The sequence below is a fragment of the Sminthopsis crassicaudata genome, chromosome 2 (genome assembly GCF_048593235.1).
Source record: "Sminthopsis crassicaudata isolate SCR6 chromosome 2, ASM4859323v1, whole genome shotgun sequence".
Taxonomy (NCBI): Eukaryota; Metazoa; Chordata; class Mammalia; order Dasyuromorphia; family Dasyuridae; genus Sminthopsis; species Sminthopsis crassicaudata.
In genome coordinates, this window is record NC_133618.1 from 227,968,602 (window position 1) to 227,992,117 (window position 23,516).

The 23,516-nt window shown below is 38.9% G+C and overlaps 2 protein-coding genes across 2 annotated transcripts in view; one reads left to right on the forward strand and one right to left on the reverse strand.

The window, feature by feature from the left end:
* Positions 1 to 5,957, forward strand: part of FER1L5 (fer-1 like family member 5) — a 61,044-nt gene extending 55,087 nt beyond the window's left edge. The window contains 14 exon segments of the mRNA XM_074288413.1: positions 25 to 144; positions 822 to 983; positions 1,277 to 1,368; positions 1,923 to 2,093; positions 2,338 to 2,483; positions 2,737 to 2,876; positions 3,199 to 3,287; positions 3,603 to 3,698; positions 3,982 to 4,123; positions 4,445 to 4,544; positions 4,634 to 4,827; positions 4,986 to 5,095; positions 5,391 to 5,538; positions 5,690 to 5,957. Of these exon segments, the coding sequence (XP_074144514.1) occupies positions 25 to 144; positions 822 to 983; positions 1,277 to 1,368; positions 1,923 to 2,093; positions 2,338 to 2,483; positions 2,737 to 2,876; positions 3,199 to 3,287; positions 3,603 to 3,698; positions 3,982 to 4,123; positions 4,445 to 4,544; positions 4,634 to 4,827; positions 4,986 to 5,095; positions 5,391 to 5,538; positions 5,690 to 5,830 (1,851 nt within the window). The 3' untranslated portion in view covers positions 5,831 to 5,957.
* A 960-nt stretch (positions 5,958 to 6,917) lies between these two features.
* The window catches only part of LMAN2L (lectin, mannose binding 2 like), a 34,333-nt gene continuing 17,734 nt past the window's right edge, over positions 6,918 to 23,516 (reverse strand). The window contains exons 5-8 of the mRNA XM_074288414.1: positions 13,062 to 13,223; positions 12,825 to 12,939; positions 8,974 to 9,093; positions 6,918 to 8,588 (exon numbers count right to left, since the gene is read on the reverse strand). Of these exons, the coding sequence (XP_074144515.1) occupies positions 8,446 to 8,588; positions 8,974 to 9,093; positions 12,825 to 12,939; positions 13,062 to 13,223 (540 nt within the window). The 3' untranslated portion in view covers positions 6,918 to 8,445. The remainder of the gene's footprint in view (positions 8,589 to 8,973; positions 9,094 to 12,824; positions 12,940 to 13,061; positions 13,224 to 23,516) is intronic.

The following is a 23,516-nucleotide window of genomic DNA, read 5'->3' on the forward strand; positions in this document are numbered from 1 at the left end:
TCCCTCACACACATATTGCACCAGATATATGACTGTGAGCTGGAAGCTGTACCAGACTTCCAAGGCCTGCAGGATTTCTGCCAGACTTTCAACCTCTACAGTGGGCAGAAGACTAAAGACAGCCCTATCGTTGGTGAATTCAAGGTGAAGTTGAACAATCAATTTTGTGTTTGCTCCCATTTAACCTTCCCCATTCTTTTATTTCTCCACTTTGATTTCTCTGACACCAGAGTTGTTTCTTTCTCCACAAAGATGACAGCATAGGCTCTCTGAAGAAAACAGCAAGCTGCAAATAGATGAGTGGCCGATAAGAATGGGGACATATAGATATTCAGGCTTACCTGACCAGAGATGTAGTGTTGGTACTATGGAAAGAATATTGGATATGGAGTTAGAGGGCCTAGGGTCAAATCCCAACTTTGTCACTTAACTGTGACCTCTCTGGTTGAGATTTCTTCTCTATGAGATAGTTGGACTAGCTGTCCCCCGAGTCCCTGCCAGCCCTGTATAACCCTACAATGAGGAGGCTTATATTCTCAGCTCCATCCCTTGACTACAGTTCTGCACATTTTCTTACAAAGCTAAGTTCAAGTATTTGGAGAAAATAAAAGGTTGTAAAGGTTGGAATGAGACTTACATTATTCTGTCTCACCACGGGTCAGTCTTTGCTCATGACCGTGGCTCAACCTCCCACCATTCCCCAAATTGTTCCCTTGTGGATACTGCCCGGCGAGGGAGCACCCGCTCTTTGGGTGCCAAGGAAGCCAGCGACTCCTCCCGGGGAGCTGCCAGGCTGTGACACTGTGCCCTGCCCCCAGCAGGGCCTTTTCCGGGTCTATCCACTTCCTGAGAATCCCAAGCAAGCCAGCCCCCCACGCCAGTTCCAGAATCTACCTGAGAAAGAGAGTGGCCCGCAGCAGTGCCTCGTGCGAGTGTACATAGTCCGGGCCATTGGCCTGCAGCCCAAGGACAACAATGGTTTGGTAATCACTCGCCTTTCCCTGGGGTTCTACCCTGTCGCTGCCATCCCTCCCACTGGGCATGTGGATGGGAGTCCTCTTGTAGACTGCACTCCACCTTCCTGTCTGGAGCCCATGATTGCTAATCATCCTCAAGTCCCTTAGTCCTCCTCTCTTGGGAGAAATGAATTCAGAGCCCTCTCCCCCTCCTCCCCACTGCTGGTTCTGGCTATGACAAGCTCCTCTTCTTCTGTGTTCCCTAAGCTGTGCTGACCAGCTCAACTCTTAATTTTGTGCCTATGTCTCTGCCCCACCAGTGCGACCCTTACGTGATCCTGAAATTGGGCAAGACAGTGCTGGGCAACCGGCACCATTACAAACCCAACACTGTGGATCCCGTCTTCGGCATGTAAGCTTCCCTCTCCGCCTCCAATTGACCTGGTTTTCTGATAATACTGACAGTTTTAAGACACTTTTAAGTTGAGGGCTGGAATCCTCAACCAAAGGCTACCCCAGATTGGTCTATTTAGTATTACTAACTTAGTATTTCTTACTGACCCTAATCCTGAATTGGTTAATCAAGTTCTGCTCTTCCCTATTGTCAAAACCAGCCTTTCTCTGGATTCAGGGCTTACAATCTGCCCCTTTAATTCAGTCTGAAATACTTGGGCCCTCAGAGGCTACAAGTGAAAAGGCCACTGATAAAGGGGAAAACAAGGTGATGTCATGTCCCATATATCAAGGATGTTCTCCATCTCTAAAGAGAGCAAGATGAAGGGGATTTAGCATTGATGTGCAGACTATTCAGTAAGTGGCAAAGACACTGGCAAGACATATGTTTAGCTTCAAAGTAAAGATTATAGCCTGGAAGTCATACTTGATGACTTCTAAAGATATATTCCTATTCTGGGACTTAGATTTCTATAATCTTGAGTCTTCTCCACTCACTCCCTCTCCCCCCAGGATGTTTGAGATGAATTGCACCATTCCCCTGGAGAAAGATCTAGAAATCACTCTTTTTGACTTTGACTTAATTTCACCTGATGACAAGATTGGGTCCACAGTCATCGACCTGGAGAATCGGCTCCTGTCCAACTTTGGTGCTCGTTGTGGGCTTCCCAAATCCTACTGCCTGTGAGAGAAGGACCCTGAATCTATCATTCTGGGAAGGTTAAGGGAGGAGTGACAAGTTCAGACAACAGAGATGTTGAGGAGTGATTCTCCTGTTACTTCAGTGCTGGAGTTCTGGAGCCTGTCCTAGGCTGAGCTGTTGGGATGTCTCTTATTACCAACCCAGAGCCCCACCAAGGGGGGTTCTAACGCTACTTCTGAGCCCTAAAACATCCTAACAGCCTTACTTCCACACTCATCTCCCTAGGTCAGGGCCCTTTCAGTGGAGGGACCAGCTAACCCCAAGTCACCTCCTGGAGCATTATGCCCATAGGAAGGGGCTGCCACCACCTGACTTCAGTGATGAGGATTGTATCATATTCAGTGGGAGAATGTTCAGGCTGCATAACTTTGGTAAGAAGCAGTACTTTCATCCCCAACCCTGTCTAGCCCCTGAAGCCACCAGTACACAGAATGGGCCTAAATGGCCAAGCCGACAACAAGCTAGAAAACTGGCGCATTCATGAAACTTGAGGTTGCAAGGGCAAAGAAATGTTCCTGGTGCCCTTTATTTTGGCCCTGAAGGTCATCTCTCCTAGGAGGAATAACAAGGCAGGAATTACTGTGTCAAGTCTAACCATTGTAATCTCTGTTCCACAATTCTCAGAACAAGAGGCCCCTCCCATTAAGCACTTAGGTTCTCCAAAAGAACGTCTGGCACTGTATCTCTTGCAAGCTCAGGGACAGGTGCCTGAGCACGTGGAGACTAGAACTCTATACTCAAACACCCAACCAGGTATTGACCAGGTATGTGTTGTGGGTAGAGTGTGAATGAGCACACTCTTATTTTACAGAAGAGAAAAGGATTAAATAGCAGAGAAGGACGGGGGACACTTCTATTTAGTAAATGTACAGGAAGAATTCTAGATTCGTGCATATACACACATGAACAAACGTGTTTGTGTTTATGTATCTATAATGAGACTTCAGAGATGGCATTTGACTACCATTTTAGGAACTCAATTTCAAGGGTTCTAAGACTTCTAAAAAGGCACAATCAGGCTTTAGAAACAAGGCTCTTATGAGTAGGGATAACAAATACTACTAGCAATTCTATCTTTGGTTCTAGGGAAAGGTGCAGTTGTGGGTGGATATCTTCCCCCTGCATCTTGGGCCTCCAGGGCCTGCAGTAAACATCAGTCTTCGAAAGGCCAAAAGGTGAGTTATGTTTCCCTCTATATACATCTGGCCATAATATACAATTACATACTATTTCACAAGCAATTTGGGGGACATTTCCCTGCCCCCAATCCCACTTTTGGACATTAGATTTGAATGTCACCCTTCCATCCCCACTCTTGGTGCTGTGTGGAGATGTCCTCCCTAGATCCCACCACCAGACTCAGAAGGTAGTGTTTCACCTTGAATCCAGGCCATCATGGTCTCTGCATGCTCTAAATCTTGAGCCATGTAGAGAAACAGCCAGTCCCTCCCCAAGGTCAGTAGCCTGGCCTCAGAATACAGTGACCATAGGTACGAACTACGCTGCATCATCTGGGAAACAAGAAATGTGGACCTGCAGGACGTCAATATAACTGGAGAGAGGATGAGTGACATCTACATCAAAGGGTGAGAGCACGGGAAGTGGAGCAGAGATGGGAAGAAGACTAAGAATTAGAATGCCCAACATGTCCTAGATCCCACAAGCAGGACCCCACTCTCCTTAAATTCCCTGGTCGGTCTCATGCTATCTAAGTTCCCCCAGTCCTGGAGATGGTACCTTGGCCCTTTTATTCCTACCCAGGATTAAGGGGTACCCTTTTTAAACTGGAACAATTTAGGGGGCCAATGGGTACAAAAAGGAGGAAGGCTTGAGTACATGTGGACTAGGGATGGTGCATGTTGGATACAGATGGATGCATGACATGGAGGAAGATATGCAAAAGACAGATATTCACTATCGATCACTTACTGGGTCTGCAAGTTTTAACTGGAGGTTCATCTTCACTTTTAACTACCTGCCCACAGAACAGGTCTGCGTCCTGAGCAAGAAGGTAAGGAAAACTCTTTGGATTCTGACAGTGCAGACAGGCCGGACAACTCCATTACCCACACCCCTGTTGCAGGTCTGCAAAGTTACTTGAGATCTCTAAATTGCCAATTCCAATGGTTTTTTTCTCAGCTCTTATTATTCTTGACCCCTCAGCAACTTGAGAGATCACGCTGCTTAAGCATATATTGTCTTCTCCAAAAGAAAGCCGGCTCCTTAAGCATCGTTTTATTTGTGCATTGCTAGTACTTGGCGCAGCGCCTGCACATGGTAATGCTTAATAAATACCTGCTGACTGAGTGAAGCTTCTCCTGCTTACACCCAGGAGTTCATCTGGAGCCTGGACCCCACAGTGGAGAAGATCCCGCCCCGACTTCTCATCCAGGTTTGGGACAATGACAAGTTCCTTCCTGACGACTTTTTGGGTAAGGGCCTGAGTTTAGGTGAAGGCCTTGGGACCCTAATGGCAAAGATACTTTTTTCTCTGATGGCCTTTCTCTCTGATCTCTCTCAGGAATTCTAGAGCTAGACCTGTGTGAAATGCCGACCCCTGCCCGGAGCGCCCACGAGTGCACCCTCAACATGATAGAAAACAAGCCTAAGTGGCCATTTAAGTTCCTTCACAAGCACGTCTCCCTGTTCAGGCAAAAAACCCTCACGGGCTGGTGGCCTTGTCAGGTTCTGGACAACAACAAATGGCGCTTGTCGGTAGGAGCCCAGGGAGTGTCTGTTCGGTACCCTGGCTGGGATGTTAGGGTTACTGGATACACCTTCAGTATCTTGTTTGCAAGCAATCAGAGACACTTTTTCCCCTCCCCTTCTCTGGGTCCTGAGGAAGTCCCTATCACTACCTATGGTGTTTCCAGGGCAAAGTGAAGATGACCCTGGAAGTGCTGACAAAGAAGGAGGCTGATGAAAGACCAGCTGGGAGAGGCCGATCTGAACCCAACCAGTACCCCACGCTTCATGCACCCATGTAAGGGTCACCAAAGAAAAGGCACAAAGCCCCCAAATACCCTTCCTCTCCTCTTTACCCTTAACCAACGGCCTAAGAACCTAGTATCACAGGGAGGCCTGGAAGGCCCACAGAGGGAAAAGAGCTTTTCTCCTTCCCCAGAACAGCCTGGCCCATGAACACTGATTAGAGACAATTATTTGACGCTTAAAAAACCCCTCTTTGCTCTAGGTTTCTTCTACTTGAAATTTCTTTTTTCTCTTTTTTCACTACGCTCCCACCCCGGCTTCTTATGTATTCCTGAATGGGGAGACAGACGACCAGAAACCTCCTTCCTATGGTTCCTATCACCATGGCTCAGTTTCCAACACATCTGTTGGAATCGCTACCGCTGGAAATTCACAGTCTCTCTTTTAGTAATGAGCATATTGCTCTTGGCGCTAATATTTATCTATTCTACTCCTGTAAGTGGTGGGAAGTGGAGGGCAGGGAGGGAAAAACAAAGTTTCATCTTCCATCTATAATGATTCCACTGGAGTAATTGCTTGATGACTGCCCCCAAAGGGAGAATGCCTACAAGTTCCCTTAATCTGACCCTGTCCCCATTCTTTCCAGAACTATTTAGCTATGAAATTGATCAAACCTGAGTTTCGGTTAACTAGACCTCTACCTGAAGAAAGTTTCAGCAAGATACCAACTACCACCCTTGAAGGCTTCTTCCAGTCAGTCTCAGAGACTAATACAAACCCAAGCTGACCACCAAAAAAATCCAACAACTACTTGAATATTTTTTCTGATCTCTTAGGCCCATGAAGGCAATCTACTCGCCTGGGGGACTTTCCTGTCCACATCCCTCCTATCCATTAAATCTTTCTTTCTCTCATTGTTTTGAAGTCCTGAAGTTCCTAGGGTTATTAAGAAAAATCAGTGTCAGATATTTCCTCATGTCATCATCTGAGGGAAAAAAAAATCTCAAAAATGAAAGGCAAATCGCCCAAGTGGTCCATAATTGGCCACTTTGGCTAAAGAATAAATTCCCATTTAAACAGGACAGAGCTATGAGAAGACTGAACAGGAAATTCCCACCCAAATAAAAATGTCTGATGCCAGAGGGTTTCATTACAAATTCAAGTTGTTCAATGATGATAAGGGTGATAAAATGGAATTCTATGTGCCTGTAACTCTTACTCTGGTAGACTCTGAAGAGTTCAAGTTTAGTTATGGGGGGGAAAAGGTAAAAGAATTGGTACAACAGAGCTACTATTGCTACCCCATTAAACTATCTCTCCAAAGAACTTTAGGACAGAAGAAGTGAGCCTACAAAAAGTCTACTCCTGGTGCACATGCAAAGGCCTCCATCAAACACACCTCTGCCTTAGTGTTCCAATTCAGAATAAATGACCCTATATGCTTTTCCATCCATGATGCTTTCCTCCATAATCTCTAATCAAACTGAAAAAGAACAAAAAAATTATAAATTGGACACAATTTTATCCAGTTAAACACTACCTTCTTAAATGCTGTAATTAAAACTCTGGATTACAATTTAGATTCTAAACTCCCATGCGGTAGGAATTTTTTTGAGCAGGGTAAGATTTCTCCCACAGAAGAGACCAATACCTTTGAGCAATTAGCTTTCACCATACCCAATAGGATGACAGTTCAGGTATATACAGTTGCTATGGGTTATTGATAAAACCTCCAAACCATTTAAGCCTAACCCTTCATAGAAAGCCTAACCAAAGTGAAAGAAAGCAAGGCAGAAGGGAGATGAAACCAAAGACGCTTAAAAAGCTGCATAAACTACCCACCCGTAAGAAGGAAGAGGACCATGTAGCCAAACTTCAGATTCAGTCCCACCTGAGGTTTTATTAATAGACCTCTGCTGTAGAATGGTGGCTTCATTTACCACCAGGACTACTAGAAAATGGCTCCAAGCCATAAAGGGCCAGGATTTACAAATGAATCCCAGGCCCTTTCCTTTCCTGAGATTACTTCTATATGGGACACATTCAAAGTCTTAGGCTCAAATATCTCCCAAGACTCACCCCCAAGTGGAAAGGCACTGAGGCACCATCTCATTTTTTACCCATTAGTCACTTTAAGAATTTCCTTTGTGATATACATAGAGGATGAAGGCTTCCCTCCCTCTTTAGATGGGACTTTGGACTACTAACCAAATTAGTCATATCAATGATAAGGAGGCAAGTAAGACAATGGAAGGTTTACAGAGAACACTTCTCCTGATAATAGTTAAACCTCCTCTGAGAGATTAAGTTGGATCAATATTCCTTGGAGAAACTTTTGTTTCTCCCAATAACAAGGCCAAATAATACTCCATAGAGACCCACCCTGGAATGTGAGAGGAAGCCTTCATACTTTTTGAACATTTATGGCAAAAAACAAACCACAAACCTAAAACATGCATCATGACAGACTAAAGGAACTGTTGTATATAAAAACCTGGAGCAATTGGGTCTTTTTATACACTTATGGAAAAAGTATCTTAAATTCCAACCAGCTTATTTCCACAGTGACCATTCCCCAGCAAAAATGTTCAAAGTATTTTAACAGGTAGATGGTTGGGAGGCTCACTGCCAGACCACCAAGTAAACTCAGGAAAGACCCATAATCACAGAACAGGGGATAGAAGTTTGAGGTAAACCTTCACTGAAACAAAGGGAGAGAATATGCTCAACCTCCTGATTCTTAGGGAAATGTTAAGGAAAAGCTGTGTTTTCTTGCAGCTCCAGACTTTCAGCCATCCATAAGGGTGAAGCAATTCAGTCTGCTTCCAGCTGGAAGAGAACTTTGGAAGAAGGAGAGAGGGAACATGACAGGGAAGTGGGGAGGGACAGGGCAAGAATCATTTATTTATAGAAAAATCTCACCAAAAAAATTCTAAGACACAACGAAGATCAGTAAATGGATGGCTGGAAGTATCCAGGAGTTATTGATTTCTCAGTGCTTTAGGGATTTAGAAATTGAAGTACAATTTCCCTTTTGCTTTGGCCTTCAAGGTATCCTGTACTACAAAATTTTGGCCTCTGATTATAATTTCACAAAAACCCCAAAGAGTACATTCTCCCCACCCTTCTTGGCTCCCAACCAGTAGGACCTCAGGGAAAGGCACATCACAGCAGCACAGTCCCCATTGTGAATGGGGTTCCTGTCCCAGAGTTAGATGTCCCCACAGATTCCTATGGGAATGAGTGGCAGTGTCCCTGGGTTTGAAGTTCCAATTACAAAACAAAGTCAAGGGCTCTGATATCCAAGACGGGAGAAGTCCTCCTTTTGGGCTGCACGTTGGGGCCAGTGCTTCTCACCCAATGCCTAAGGGTTATAACCACAGCGGTGACAGCCATGAGAGCTCAGTAGAAACGCTTTCGACTCTGGTCCTGCCATTTGTTGTAGACAATGATGCCGATGACAAGAGCAAACACAGCAGCCACGAGAGAGAAGAAGACGATGAGAAAAAGGGCCAGACCACTTAAGGGTTCCATTGGGAGTGTCACTGAGGAATCACAAGCAAAAGAAAGCTCAGTCAGGAACAGCACAACTTAGCCTAATAGCAGTAAGGGCCCTTAACAATCTCATTCCTGAATTTATCCTAGCAATCCAGGGGTAGGTTCTCTTCTTCTAGGTACCCCCAAAGATAACCACCCTAGCCCTGTCTGCTGCCTAGAGTGGGTCCATAAAGATGAACTGGACAATATTTGTGAAGTATTCCGGTTTCCTTAGAAGGAAATCAGCATTGGAATAACTGCAGAAAGAGAAAAGCTGAAAGGCTTCTCTGCAGGTGCTACTGAGTTGGGAAGGAATCTGAGCCCTCCCATCTCCAGATTCCCATGTATTTTAATCCCATTTCTCCCACAATATAATTTCCCTCATTTCCTTACCCTCAGGCAGCTTCATATTGTCCACTGAGGGCAGAAACACATCTCGATGTAGCTTTTCCTCTTCTGGAGTTCGCTCCACTGTCAGCTCAAAAAGTTTCAGGGAAATGATATCATGGTTATCTAGTGAAGGAAAAAGAAAAGGATGCAGACCACTTCAAGGAAGATAAAAGAAGCAGCACACCAAAAAATATCTCCCAAAACAAAGAATGCTTTAAGAAGCCTGATGCTAAGTCTTAGGATAGTTAAATTGAAACAGTTAAATGGGACAGTTAAAAAGTAATATTGCCTTTGGAGAGACAATCTTTATAGAAACAAGTGTTTTGTTTTGTTTTTTTTGTTTTGTTTTTTTGTTTTGTTTTTTTTTGTGGCCCCATAATAATAGAAGGGATTCCATCAAAATCTACCAAACAGGGAATATACATAACCCAGAGACTAGAATTTCTGACCTATTAATAACTGAGATGATTCCCAATGTTACTATGGCTGGAAAAGGCTTTAGTAAAATGGCCATGGGCAATAACACATCAATTGAGGATAAAAGCCCCTTAATCTTCTGTGGCTCTATCTATAGCAATGCTGAGTGGGTGGGCACAAGGTAATCCAGGAGAGGAAACATAAATAGACAGCTCAAGTGGAATTTGCTCTCTTACTTCCTGCTACCCCCCACTGAGAGGATGACTGAATAATGAGAAACTGTCTGCACCTCCCTATTGGCTCATCTCCAATTTTATCTGGATATGTCCCAAAGACTGATATGTAAGGCCCTGGCAGCCTAGATAGTGTGACCAGATAGTCATCTCTCTTCTCAGGGCAAAAAAAAAAAAAATGGAAATTGAAGGGATGCCCATGAATTGGAGAATGGTATGTCATTATGAGGGAGTATTATTGTTCTATGGGAAATGATGAGCAAGATGCTCTCAGAAAAAATCCATGAAGTCCTTAATGAACTCAAGCAAAGTAAAATGTATTGTACATAAAATAACAGCAATGTTCTAGGATGATCAGCTGTAAATGATTTTGCTATTCTCAGTAGTACAATGATCCACAACTACTATGAAGGATTTATGATGAAAAATCTGACTCATTACCAGAGAAGAAACTGATTATGTCTGAATACAGATTGAAGCATAGTCTCTCTCTCTCTTTTTTTTTAAGCTTTATTTTTCTTAAGGGTTTTTTTGTTGTTGTTAGGGGAGATCTATGTTTTTCTTTCACAATATGACTTCAATGGAAATGTTTTTTTAATAACTTCATATGTAGTTTCTTAATGAGAGCTGAGAACTGGGATAAGGGAGAAAATCTAGAACTCAAAAGTTTTAAAAACAAATTGTTTTAAATATAAGGGAAAATATTAAATAATTTTTTAAAAAAGAGGCAAATTTCAGAGAATCCTGGGAAGATTCTATGAACTGATGCAAAAAGAAGTATGTAGAACTAAAAACAACAATTACAATGCAAAGACAAACTTGGAAAGACTTAAGAACTCTGATCAACAATGCAATGGTCAACCACAATTCCACTGATAAAAGTTGTACTTAAAATGCAGGATAAAACACATTTTCAAACATGACCAACACGAACACTAACTAAAATGCTAATAATCTTAAAAATCTCCTCAAATCATCTACTGTGAATAGCTCAGCTATTCTCCTCATTATGATCCAAGACAATTATGAAAGGTGCTATCTTTCTTCAGAGACAGAACTGGTAGAAGCTCAAATGTAGACTGAAGATACTTTTTCTTTTTTTTTTTTTTTTTTTTTGCTGAGGCAATTGGGTTAAGTGACTTGCTCAAGGTCACACAGCTAGAAAGTGTTAAGTGTCTGAGGCCAGATTTGAACTCAAGTCCTCCTGACTTCAGGGCTGGTCCTCTATCCACTGCACCACCTATCTTCCCTGAAGATACTTTTATTTTTCTTAATTTTTTTTTTTTAAATCAAATGAAGGTGACCTAGCTGTACCTGATCTAAAACTATATTATAAAGCAGCAGTCAACAAAACCATTTGGTATTGGCTAAGAAATAGACTAGTTGATCAGTGGAATAGATTAGGTTCACAGGACAAGATAGTGAATAAAAATAGCAATCTAGTGTTTGACAAATCCAAAGATCCCAACTTTTGGGATAAGAATTCATTATTTGACAAAAACTGCTGGGAAAACTGGAAATTAGTATGGCAGAAACTAGGCATGGACCCACATTTAACACCACATACTAAGATAAGATCAAAATGGGTCCATGATTTAGGCATAAAGAACGAGATCATAAATAAATTAGATGAACATAGGATAATTTACCTCTCAGACTTGTGGAGGAGGAAGGAATTTGTGACCAAAGGAGAACTAGAGATCATTATTGATCACAAAATAGAAAATTTTAATTACATCAAATTAAAAAGCTTTTGTACAAATAAAACTAATGCAAACAAGATTAGAAGGAAAGTAACAAATTGGGAAAACATTTTTACAGTTAAAGGTTCTGATAAAGGCCTCATCTTGAAAATATACAGAGAATTGACTCTAATTTATAAGAAATCAAGCCATTTTCCAATTGATAAATGGTCAAAGGATATGAACAGACAATTTTCAGATGATGAAATTGAAACTATTTCCACTTATGTGAAAGAGTGTTCCAAATCACTATTGATCAGAGAAATGCAAATTAAGACAACTCTGAGATACCACTGCACACCTGTCAGATTGGCTAAGATGACAGGAACAAATAATGATGAATGTTGGAGGGGATGTGGGAAAACTGGGACACTGATGCATTGTTGGTGGAGTTGTGAAAAAATCCAACCATTCTGGAGAGCAATCTGGAATTATGCCCAAAAAAGTTATCAAACTGTGCATACCCTTTGACCCAGCCATACTACTACTGGGCTTATATCCCAAGGAAATACTAAAGAAGGGAAAGGGTCCTGTATGTGCCAAAATGTTTGTGGCAGCCCTTTTTGTAGTAGCTAGAAACTGGAAGATGAATGGATATCCATCAATTGGAGAATGGTTGGGTAAATTATGGTATATGAATGTTATGGAATATTATTGTTCTGTAAGAAATGACCAACAGGATGAATACAGAGAGGCTTGGAGAGACTTACATCAAGTGATGCTGAGTGAAATGAGCAGAACCAGGAGATCATTGTACACTTCAACAACTGTATGAGGATGTATTCTGATGGAAGTGGATATCTTCAACATAAAGAAGATCTAATCCAGTTCCAATTGATCAATGCCAGACAGAATCAGCTACACCCAGAGAAGGAACACTGGGAAATGAGTGTAAACTGTTTGCATTTTTTGTTTTTCTTCCCAGGTTATTTTTACCTTCTGAATCCAATTCTTCCTTTGCAACAACAACATTCATATATCAAAAAAAATTCGGTTTTGCACACATATATTGTATCTAGGATATACTATAACATACTTAATATGTATGGGAATGCCTGCCATCTAGGGGAGGGGGTGGAGGGAAGGAGGGGAAAATTCAGAACAGAAGGGAGTACAAGGGATAATGTTGTAAAAAAAATTTTTACTGTCAAAAAAAATGTTATAATTATAAAATTAATTTAAAAAATAAAAAAAAAATTTTTTTGGAGTGTACCTGTGTTTTCCTTCACATTACGACTTATAGGGAAATGTATTTTGCATGACTACATGTGTATAACCTATGTCAAATTGCATGTCTTTTCAATAAAGGGAAAAGAGGAAGTAGGGAGAAAATCTGGAACTCGAAATTTGAAAAAAAGAATGTTAAAACTGTTTTTTCATGTAATGAGGGGAAATGTATATACAAGGTCTGGATATGGAGATATGATTCAAATTTAGGTAGAAAAGAATGCTTGTAATGTACCTGAGAGATCCCCAGTGACAGAAGAGGTACCAAAGAAGTAGCCCCGAGGCAGGCGGACACCAGGTACGTCAATGCAGTCCTTCCATTCATGTTTGCCATCAATGTCCAGCATAATCTAGAAAAAAGACAAAGGGATGAATTGAGTGTCCTCCCATGGGGGGGGGGGGAACAGAAAAGGGAGAGATACAGCCCACAGTTACTTTCTCCAAAGCCAACCTGTTAGGGGCAGGTACTCACCGTCAGACGCCTCTTGACATAGCGAATCACCAGGAAAGTGTCATGGTTGAGATTTCGAACCATGGCTGTGCAGCCACCCAGTTCCGTGGGCCTCCCATCCCGCTCATGGTCATAGCTGAGGGAACCATTGCTCACCATGGCTGAGACATATGGGAACACCCGCTGGAGGAAACAATGGGAAAAGAGTAGAAGACCACATTGGCAAAGCTCTTTAAGGAGTATATGGAGGCACATGTGCACATAAACACTCAGAGCAATGGGAAATGCAGAAAGAAGAAGCAGGAGCCATACAAGCTCGCAGCAAACAAGAGAGGGCATCATCATAATCAATTCCCCCATTCTCATGCTTAGGCAACCAACTGAGGTACAGACTCCTGCTCTAAGAGGGAAAGGTCACCCCACTTCATGACACTAACTTCAACTTGTTGTCAAAATGGGAATGATTTGAACCAGCAGAGGCTCAAAATCCTCAATCCTACTAGGGTCTCCCACTGGAAAAAACACTTTAATCACATTACTTTGAGTACTTTTTATGCTGCTCTGATGTGCTTTGTCTTTTTTATTTGTATGGTTGTCTTCCTAATTTGACTTTAAGCTCCTCAAGAGCAAGGGTTGTATTTTATGGTCTCTTGACATCTCAAATCATGTCTACTAAAGTGGTAGGTATTCAAAAGCCTCTGAAATCTCACTGATTAGTAAGTTATTCTTGAAAACTTTTAATTTAAGATGATTCCTTCCAACTTCAATACTAGAGAATGCTAAAAAGATTTTGAGATAGTCCTGCTAGTACTACTGTTGCTGAGCTACATTCCAGTTTGACAATATCTTATTAACAAAAACTGTGTTTTCTAAATCCCTTTTAAATTTTATTAGAAAATAATTATACTCAAAAGATTCCTTCACAAAATATTAGATAGTGCCAGGTTCCTAACAAATAATGTGTGTTTTCACCTATTCCACAGTCTCTGACCTCAAAAAACAAAACAAAACAAAACAAAAAAATATGTTATTAACACCAAAGTAATTCAACAAAGATTTTTATTAGCAATTCTTTGAATAGAGATAGCTGAATATCTGTTCCAGAACAAGACAATTCTGGAGATGGAGAGAGGCAGGGATGATAAGATGGTTACAGAAACATAAAACATGCTACATTTTGTCTGGTAAGCATCCCAGCTAAAGCTTGATGTCAAAAGTCAACATGCAGGTTTGTGTCATTACTTTTATCTTAATCTTGTAAGACCAAGGATTAGTGGCACCTAGGACACTAATACAAATTCTATACAAGACCAAATAAATGGGAATGAGGGATGGGAATGATGTGTGAAGAACTGAATACCTGAAGTCCTGGAGAATACCTCCTCTTCTGGGCCTGGAGGGGTCCAGCAGTTATTACAAAAAAGAGGGCACAGAACAGGAGATAGAGTAAGAAAGAACTGGCCACAAAAAAAGCATGGCCAAATTATGGAGGATGAGAACCCTAACCTTAGACCTCCTCCCTCCCTTCCCCACAGGACTAAGAGACTCACCAATACATGCAGAAAGTACAAGAGAATCACAGGCACACACCTGTGATTTTCTGTCCCATATAACTTGCACAAGGATGAAGTTCAAATTGAGAAAGGCAGCACAGAAAATTTAGAAAAACTTATAGTTAGAATTTAGAAAGACGGTCACAATTTTATAACTATCCATACAGAAGATAATGAATGCAGGAATATTCCAGTGAAAACAATGGGAATAGAAGTAAAACTAGAAGTATCTGGACAAGTGTAGAACTGGATCACTTAAAAGTTAGACCACCTTATCACCATCTTATCCCCATCTTATCCCCATTTATGTACAACAAAACCAGTTGGAAGTTTCCACATTCCCAAAGTCACACATTTATCACATCCAGGGACAATAAGATTTGAAAGATTACATTAACCTTTACTGCTGGCAAAGCTGATCTCTAATTCTAGAAAGTAGATTCTGTGATTATATGGTTGGGTTTAGTCTACTCTAGCACTCTCACTACTTTATCTTAATCTTGTAATCATGGAGTTAGTATTAAGATGTCAAATAGTATTTAAATTCACTGAAACCAGCCGGGAGGTCTGACAGAAAACATATACCAATGATTTTCTACATGATACAATTTGGATCTGTTGTTCCAACCAGCCTGATCTTAACTCTGTTAATAGGATACAGGTTCAAGCTGAATGTAAGGGTCCACATATGTAAATTAATCTGTGCAGACAGACAATTTGCCTTGAAAAGACTAGCTGAGGGGCAGAGATATCAGACTTAAGGAGCTCAGAAACCTAGTGAAGGATGATGGTAAAGTATTTAAAGCCTATAAAATGGACATCTTCTCAAGTCATTTAAACATAAGTATCTACAGACTTGACTTTTCTGCTGAAATTGTGTCACTCCAAAAACTCCTTAAATCAAACTTTAAGGATTTCTGTACACTACACTGGCATTCAGAAAAAGTCTAAAGTGAGATGCAGCAACTGATCCATATGAAGAAGTGGAATCAAGAGCACATTTCTTCAGGGACATAGTCCTTTTAAGCAGAGATACTGATTAAAAAGAATAAAAGTCTGAAAGGAGATATTGATGATAAAGAATCAAAAGACCAAAAGAATCATGTAATTTAAATTTAAGAGAACTATGTTTGTTTATAAGCACATATGAGTGCATATGAGTAAATGTGCAGACGTTCACATCTCTGTACATAATAGAGAATAAGGGATGCATGTATGTGTGTATATAAATATATAGATAAGTAGATATGTAGAAATAATATGAACATAATATATGCCTCTCTATATAGGCACTCATGATCATAGTTTTTCCTTTCTTTTTCTACAAAGAAATTATTAGTCATTAGACAAGTCAAAGGAGCAAATTAGTTTAAGTACATACTGACAAAGAGTATATACTAACAAATGATTATCAATTTCTTAATTTGTATGAACCAAGAGTTCATTCCTAACTTAGGATACTATGATAGTTCTAAGGTTTCCCTGAAAAAGTAAGTTTAATTTATATTAAGGGGCTTGCAAGATGACTTTTTGTTTTAGATAGTTTCTATCACCTTTCCCCATGAGACTCCATACATGCTAAAGATGCAGAGATCATTTCTTGAAATCAGCAGTCCATTTTAATAGGTATAATATGAGTAATCTATAATCCATGGGTATTAAGTGGGTTATTCATAACCCAATAATAAGAAGAATCTTTAGAGAAGAATTCCAGAGCCTATCAGGCCTAGGTAATAGCTGATAAGGAATATATGACATTGCTAATCACATGAAAATGAGAGGCATTCTTAGTTTTATTATGGTACAAATATAGGAAATGAATGATTTACATTTGACCATAAACTCAAAAAAATTAAGCATTAGATTTGCTAAAAACAAAAACAAAAAAATATTATTAGGGATTGACTCTGAATTCTTATGGTATGGGATATGTGACGGATGCAGAGAAGAAAAAATTGATAAAGGAATTTTTTCCCAGGTATGTCTCATAAAAGGTGATTATAAGGTGCTAACAAAGGCATTCAGGCTTGAAATCTAACAAACACAACTTTTTTAAAATTTCAAACTACTGTAATTTAGATAATTTTTTAATTTAGAAAAAATTAAGACACCAAAAACAAAGACAAAAGAAGTAAACTCAAAGGATGGTGATATAACTGGGGCAAATACTCCCTATTCAACACACTGGAAAGCAATTTGGCAAAAATTAAGTTCACACTGAACAAGTTTTGCCAAACCCAATAAGCTCAAAACAGATATATAACCTAAATATAAAAGGTTATATCATTTTTAAAAATTAGCAGAGAAGAATGAAAGAGAGAGAAATTCTTAACTAATCAAGGGATAAAGGTAATCATAAAAGATAAAATAGAAAATTCTGATTACCTAAAATTAAAAAGCCTTTGAAGCCTTTGTGGGAATAAAGTCAATGCAAGTAAAACAGGAGAAGCAATTAAGTAGGAGGAAAAATCTTTGCCACAAATATATCTATATTTCTTTGATATTTCCACATATGTAGGAAACTGATTCAAATATATAAGAACAGAAGAGTAGAAAGATGATGAAAGTGAGAAGCAATATAACTCGGGTCTTTCACCAAATACTCCAGCAAACATTAAGAAAGAACCAGATGGATCACCTGAGTAACAAGAGGAGGATTAGATATTTTCTCTGATTCCCATGACTTCATAAATCTCTCTAAAACAGAAATTATGCCCCCAAGAAAAAGCAAATTTCAAACAAAAAGAAGGTTAAAAAAAAAAAAACTCACTCAGCACCCCTCCTTCACCTCCCATGCTACTTGCAATGAAGCTGTTCTACCAGACCCAAGGACCTGATAAGAGTTTACAATAAAACCTCTACCCTCCTCTTTCTCTCGTCTGCCTCCTCCCCTCTTTCAGAGTTGTAAAAAACCCAGCTCCAAGCTGCAGAAGTTTGTCCACGGCCCACAGAATCAGCAATGCAAAGCTCTGCTAGTACTTGGTAATACACCTCCTTAACACTAATTCAGCAGCTCCCTGAACTGCTACGGCAGACAACTCTAACCAGAGCATGCAAAAGATGTGTACAGACCAAATAACAAAGTGCACTTTAAAGAAACAAAATTAAATAGTTAAAAGAATATTCAATATTCCTGACCAGGCTTTGCCAATATAATAAAAAAAGTCATTATTACCAAAATTAATTTACACTTTTAATGTTTTATCAAATTACTATCTTATAGAACTTGATAAATAACAAAATTCACTTAGAAAAACAAGAGATCTAGAATATCAAGGGAAATGCTGAATGAAGTAGGGATGAAAAAGGAATAGCACTTCCAGACCTCAAAAAAAATAAAGCTACAGTTATCAAAACCATCTGGAATTGATGGAAAACAGAGAGATTGAAACAATGGAACAACCTAGAGAAGAGGGAATAAGAACTCAATAACCCAAAGTTTAATCATGTGGAAAATATAAATTACCGAGGAAAAAACTCCTTATTTAATTAAAAATTGTGAGAAAAAAAAGGAATGAAGACTGGTAGAAATTGGCAGAATTGGTAGAAACAAGATCTTCATATTAAAGATCATACGATAAAAAATTAGAAGAAAACCAGACCATATACCTCTCAGGCTTATGGATGGGAGATGTATTTTTAACCAAACAAGAGATAAAGGCAATTACAAAGGATAAAATAGTTAACTTGGATTACTTGAAATAGAAAAGCTTCTATACAGACAAAGTAAATTCACTTAGGATGAGAAAGTACTTTAATGTTGAAAAATTTTTGTATCAAGTTTCTCTGATAAGGATGATTTCAAAAAGGCCTGGAGAGACTTACATGAACTGATGCTGAGTGAAATGAGCAGGACCAGGAGATCATTATATATTTCAACAACAATACTATATGATGATCAATTCTGATGGACATGGCCCTCTCCAATAATGAGATGAACCAAATCAGTTCCAATAGAGCAATAATGAACTGAACCAGCTACACCCAGTGAAAGAACTTTGGGAGTTGACTATGAACCACTCCATAGAATTCCCAATCCCTCTATTTTTTGTCAGCCTACATTTTAGATTTCCTTCACAGGCTAATTGTATACTGTTTCAAAGTCCGATTCTTTTTGTACAGCAAAATAACTGTTTGGACATGTATACATGTGTTGTATTTAACTTATACTTTAACATATTTAACATGTATTGGTCAACCTGCCATCTGGGGGAAAGGGTGGGGGGAAGGAGGGGAAAAGTTGAAACAAAAGGTTTTGCAATTGTCAATGCTGGGAAATTACCTATGCATAAACTTTTTGTAAAATTTAATTAAATAAAATTTTAAAAAAAGAATAATATTAAAAAAAAAGTTTCTCTGATAAGAGTTTGGTATCCAATTTATAGCAACACTTAGTAAACACATACAAAACTAACAACCATTCCTCAATAAATAAGTACTCAAAGGATATGAAGAAACAATTCCTCAAAAGAATTGTAAAGTATTCACAAACACAGGAAAAAATGCTCCAAATCACTAATAATAAGAGAAAGGTACATCAACACAATCCTGAAGTTTTCACCTCACACACTCCAAATTGGCAAAAAAAATAATTCTTCCCCCAAAATTGCAAAAGTCAATGCCTCTAGAGGGGTTGTGGATAGGTAGACTAATATATTGTTGATTGTTGAAATAGTACAACCATTTTAGAAAATATTTTGGAATTATACAAATAAAGTAACTAAAATGTCTATACCCTCTGAACAATAAACTCCATTACTGGGCTAAGGAAGTCATAAATAAGAAAAAAGGTTTCCATGTATTCCAAAATATTTATATCACCTTTTGTGATAGCTAAAAATTAGAAACAAAATAAATATATATCCGTCAATTGGGGAAGAATGACTAACAAATTGTAATAGATGAATCTATATTGGATTATTACTGTGTTGTAATACATGACATGTGTAATGAATATTGAGAAGCAGGGAAAAACCTATATGAACTAACAAAATGAAGCAAGCAGAACAAGAAAATAATATACATAATCTAAAAAATAAAATCAAAAATAAATATAACAAAACTATAAAGTTCAAGCAGGATTCAAATAGAGAAAACTGAGAGAATACCTCCAAACCTGTCCCTTTATGAAGATAGGTCAGTAGGCATTATACAGTGCCTTTAGACTTTTTAGACTGAGAAAGACTTTCTCAAATATATCAATCAGTTGAGTTGATTTTTTCCCCTTTTTAAAAAAAATGCTACTTTTATATGGGATGGTTTATACCAGATTTAGTGGTGAGAATTCAATTTTTTAAATTAACCATCGATTGGGGAATTGTTGAACCAGCTATAGTATATGAATGTAATGGAATGCTATTATGTAATAAATAATGAGCTAGAAGATTTCAGAAAAACCTCAAAAAACTTGTATGAACTGATACAAAGTGAAATGATCAGAATCATGAAAATAATGAATACCATATTAGCAACATTGTGTGATGGTCAACTATGAACAACTTACCTCTTCTTAGCAACAACATGATCTAAGACAACTACAAAGGAAAATGCTTTTTATATACAGCTAAAAAAACTGTTGGATTATGAATGCAGATCAAAGAATATCTTTTTCACTTACTTGAAAACTCAAAATTTTGTAAAAATTAATGTTAAAATTTTGATAGATGAGAGAATCATTTTGGGGTTATATGCATTTATTGGAAGGGAAAGAGAGAAAATATTCATAACACTCAGCTGTTGAAAAACCTGACTAGGTAGCTAGGTGGTGCAGTAAACAGAGCACCAGCCCTGGTCAAGAGGATCTGAGTTCAAATGTGGCCTGAGACATTTAACACTTCCTAGCTCTGTGACCCTGGGCAAGTTAGCAAAAAAACAAAAACAAAAAACCTGGCTAATAGAATTAAAAGTATATTTGCTCTATGGAAAAAAGATTTCTTGTTATGATATGGATTTTTCCATGATATTTTATGGTTATTTATGGTGAAAAAGAATTGTTGGTAGCTGTCATTTTGATTCTGCGCGTTCATCATTTTTAGAAGCCATGCAATTTCAAGCAAATTAATTTAGGACTAATAGTATCTGAAGAGCTATATCTTTTTTTCTTTTGGAAAGTAAAAAGATTTTTTTTTTTTTTCAGTCTGTTGCCCTTGCTGGGCAGGCCCTGGTCTAAATTATGGCACACTGGCCACTAATACACACACTTCTAGATATTATTTTAGACTGAAGAGACATGGAGGAGGGAAGTAGGGTGACAAAGGTATAAGTGGAATGGATATAAACAGTTTCTTAGACATTCTGTGCCAAAAACCCATTTACTAAGTTAGTTGTAGCTTTTTGCTGATTTTCTTTTGACTTTTGCGATCTCTAAAACATATTAAATTCTAATTTTAGCATGCTCTGAAGATATGTGTGTGTACTTACACACACACACATACACACCCCCCCACACACACACCAGTTACTAGCAAAAAGCCTTTGTCATTTTCCTTATTCTGTTTTCAGATTTCAGATTTAACCTCAAGGTTTATTTTTTTAAAATATGAATTTGTAAATGTGTGAAATTTTGCTAAGAGTGTACTATCAGCAAACCATTTTGCAACATTTCCTCTAATAAAATATTGCTGTTCTAAGTTATGTGTCACCTAATATAAAGGAAAAATAATTTCAAATAAGTTAACCTATTAATGAAAAAATTCATGTTAAAATTGTCTTGAATTTGGGAGAAAATAAAATATTACTAAAAAGAAAAGAAAAGGCTTAATGTGGAAGAAAGTAGTACTTGAGCTATGGCTTATAAGGAAACAGAGGTTTCTACAATTTAAATGTGACCATATGGGACAGGAATTTTAACATGGGTGGGACCACTTGTGCAAATTCAGAGGCAGGAAGTGAAATGTCATCTATAGGGAGACTAATTTAATAAAACCATTTACAGCCAAACTAGTAAGCTTGGTTTACTAAACTTGGTTTAGAAAAGAAAATACTTGAAGGAGAATAATATAAAACAATAACCAAAAGGTAGTGGAAGCCATATTGTAGAGAACTTTAAATGACAAGCTAAAGATTTTATATTTTACTTTAGAATTGGAAGCTAATTAAGAATTTTTTTCATAACAGTCATGTGTGTTTTAGAAATGTCAATTTGGTGTTTGTGGCAGCTCTTTTTGTTGTAGCTAGAAACTGGAAGTTGAATGGATGTCCATCAATTGGAGAATGGTTGGGTAAATTGTGGTATATGAAGGTTATGGAATATTATTGCTCTGTAAGAAATGACCAGCAGGAGGAATACAGAGAGGCTTGGAGAGACTTAAATCAACTGTTGCTGAGTGAAATGAGCAGAACCAGAAGATCACTATACACTTCAACAACAATACTGTATGAGGATGTATTCTGATGGAAGTGGAAATCTTCAACATAAAGAAGATCCAACTCACTTCCAGTTGATCAATGATGGACAGAAATAACCATACCCAGAGAAGGAACACTAGGAAGCGAATGTAAATTGTTAGCACTACTGTCTATTTACCCAGGTTACTTATACCTTCGGAAGCTAATAATTAATGTGCAACAAGAAAATGGTATTTACACACATATATTGTATCTAGGTTATATTGTAACACATGTAAAATGTATGGGATTACCTGCCATCGGGGGGAGGGAGTGGAGGGAGGGAGGGGATAATTTGGAAAAATGAATAAAAAAATAAAAATTAAAAAAAAAAAAATGTCAATTTGGAAGTTGTATGTAGGACAGATTAGAGGGGCAGCTAGGTTGCGCAGTGAATAGAGAACCAGCCCTGAATTCAGGAGGACCCGAGTTCAAATCTGGTCTCAGACACTTAACACTTCCTAGCTGTGTGACCCTGGGAAAGTCACTTAACCCCAGCCTCAAAAAAAAAAAAAAAAAAAAAAAAAAAAGGATAGATTAGAAAGGGAAGAAACTGAAGGCAAGGAGATCAATTAAGAGGCTACAACAATAGTTCTGAATGAGGGAAATATATGGGGGGAGGGAAATGGATAGATGCTATCTCAATAGGATCAATCTTGAATGTGGTGATCAATAGCAGAGTAGGCAGAAGTGAGTAAATAGTTGTGTGAGTTTCTCATCATATGGCTTTGAAAAGCCAACATTTTAAAGGTTCCAAATCTACAACCATCCTACAGTACAATCTGTTAAGCCTGACACCTGTCAGGGTTGGGTGGGGGCAGAAAAAAAAAAGAAAGACTGCAGATATTATATACTGCTGAAAACTATCATCCACTCAATAAATCAACAGACAAAATGTTCTGGAGGGAGAGACAAAATGGCAGAGTGACGCCAGAAAGTTATTTGAGCTTTCCCAGTTTCCTTTTAAAAAATACATGAAACCAAGCCTCTGAACAGAGTCTGATAGAATGAAACACTCTCTAGCTCAAGACAGATTGGAATAAAAGTAAGTATTAATGGGGTGAAAGAGATGTTCAGTCCAGCTAAAACTGTGTCCCAGAAAAGCAGTGACAGGGTCTTATCACAGCAGATCAGCAATTGAGAGCCTATGTCCTGGCTCAGTAGCAGAGCAGACCAGTGGAGAAGCCTTCAGTCCCAGGGCAGAAGGCAAACTGCTAGTCTAGGAAAACAGGCAGTTGCTTGGGGAGTCCAGATACCCCTGCTGTGAGCAAGACATCAAACACAAGGGGCCCCTATGTTTAAAGCCAAAGCTCAGAACTGCACAAGAAGTTTGGGACAATGGTCCCCCTGTACCCTAGCAGCAGAACAGGAAAGGTCCCAAAAAAGGAAAAAAACTTAAAAAGAGAGGGGAGGGAGAAAGAAAGGAAGGAAGGAAGCAAGGAAGGAAGGGGGGAAAAGAAAGAAAAAGAAAAAGGAAGACAAAAAAGAAGAAAGGATGGAAGGAAGGAAGGAAGGAAGGAAGGAAGGAAGGAAGGAA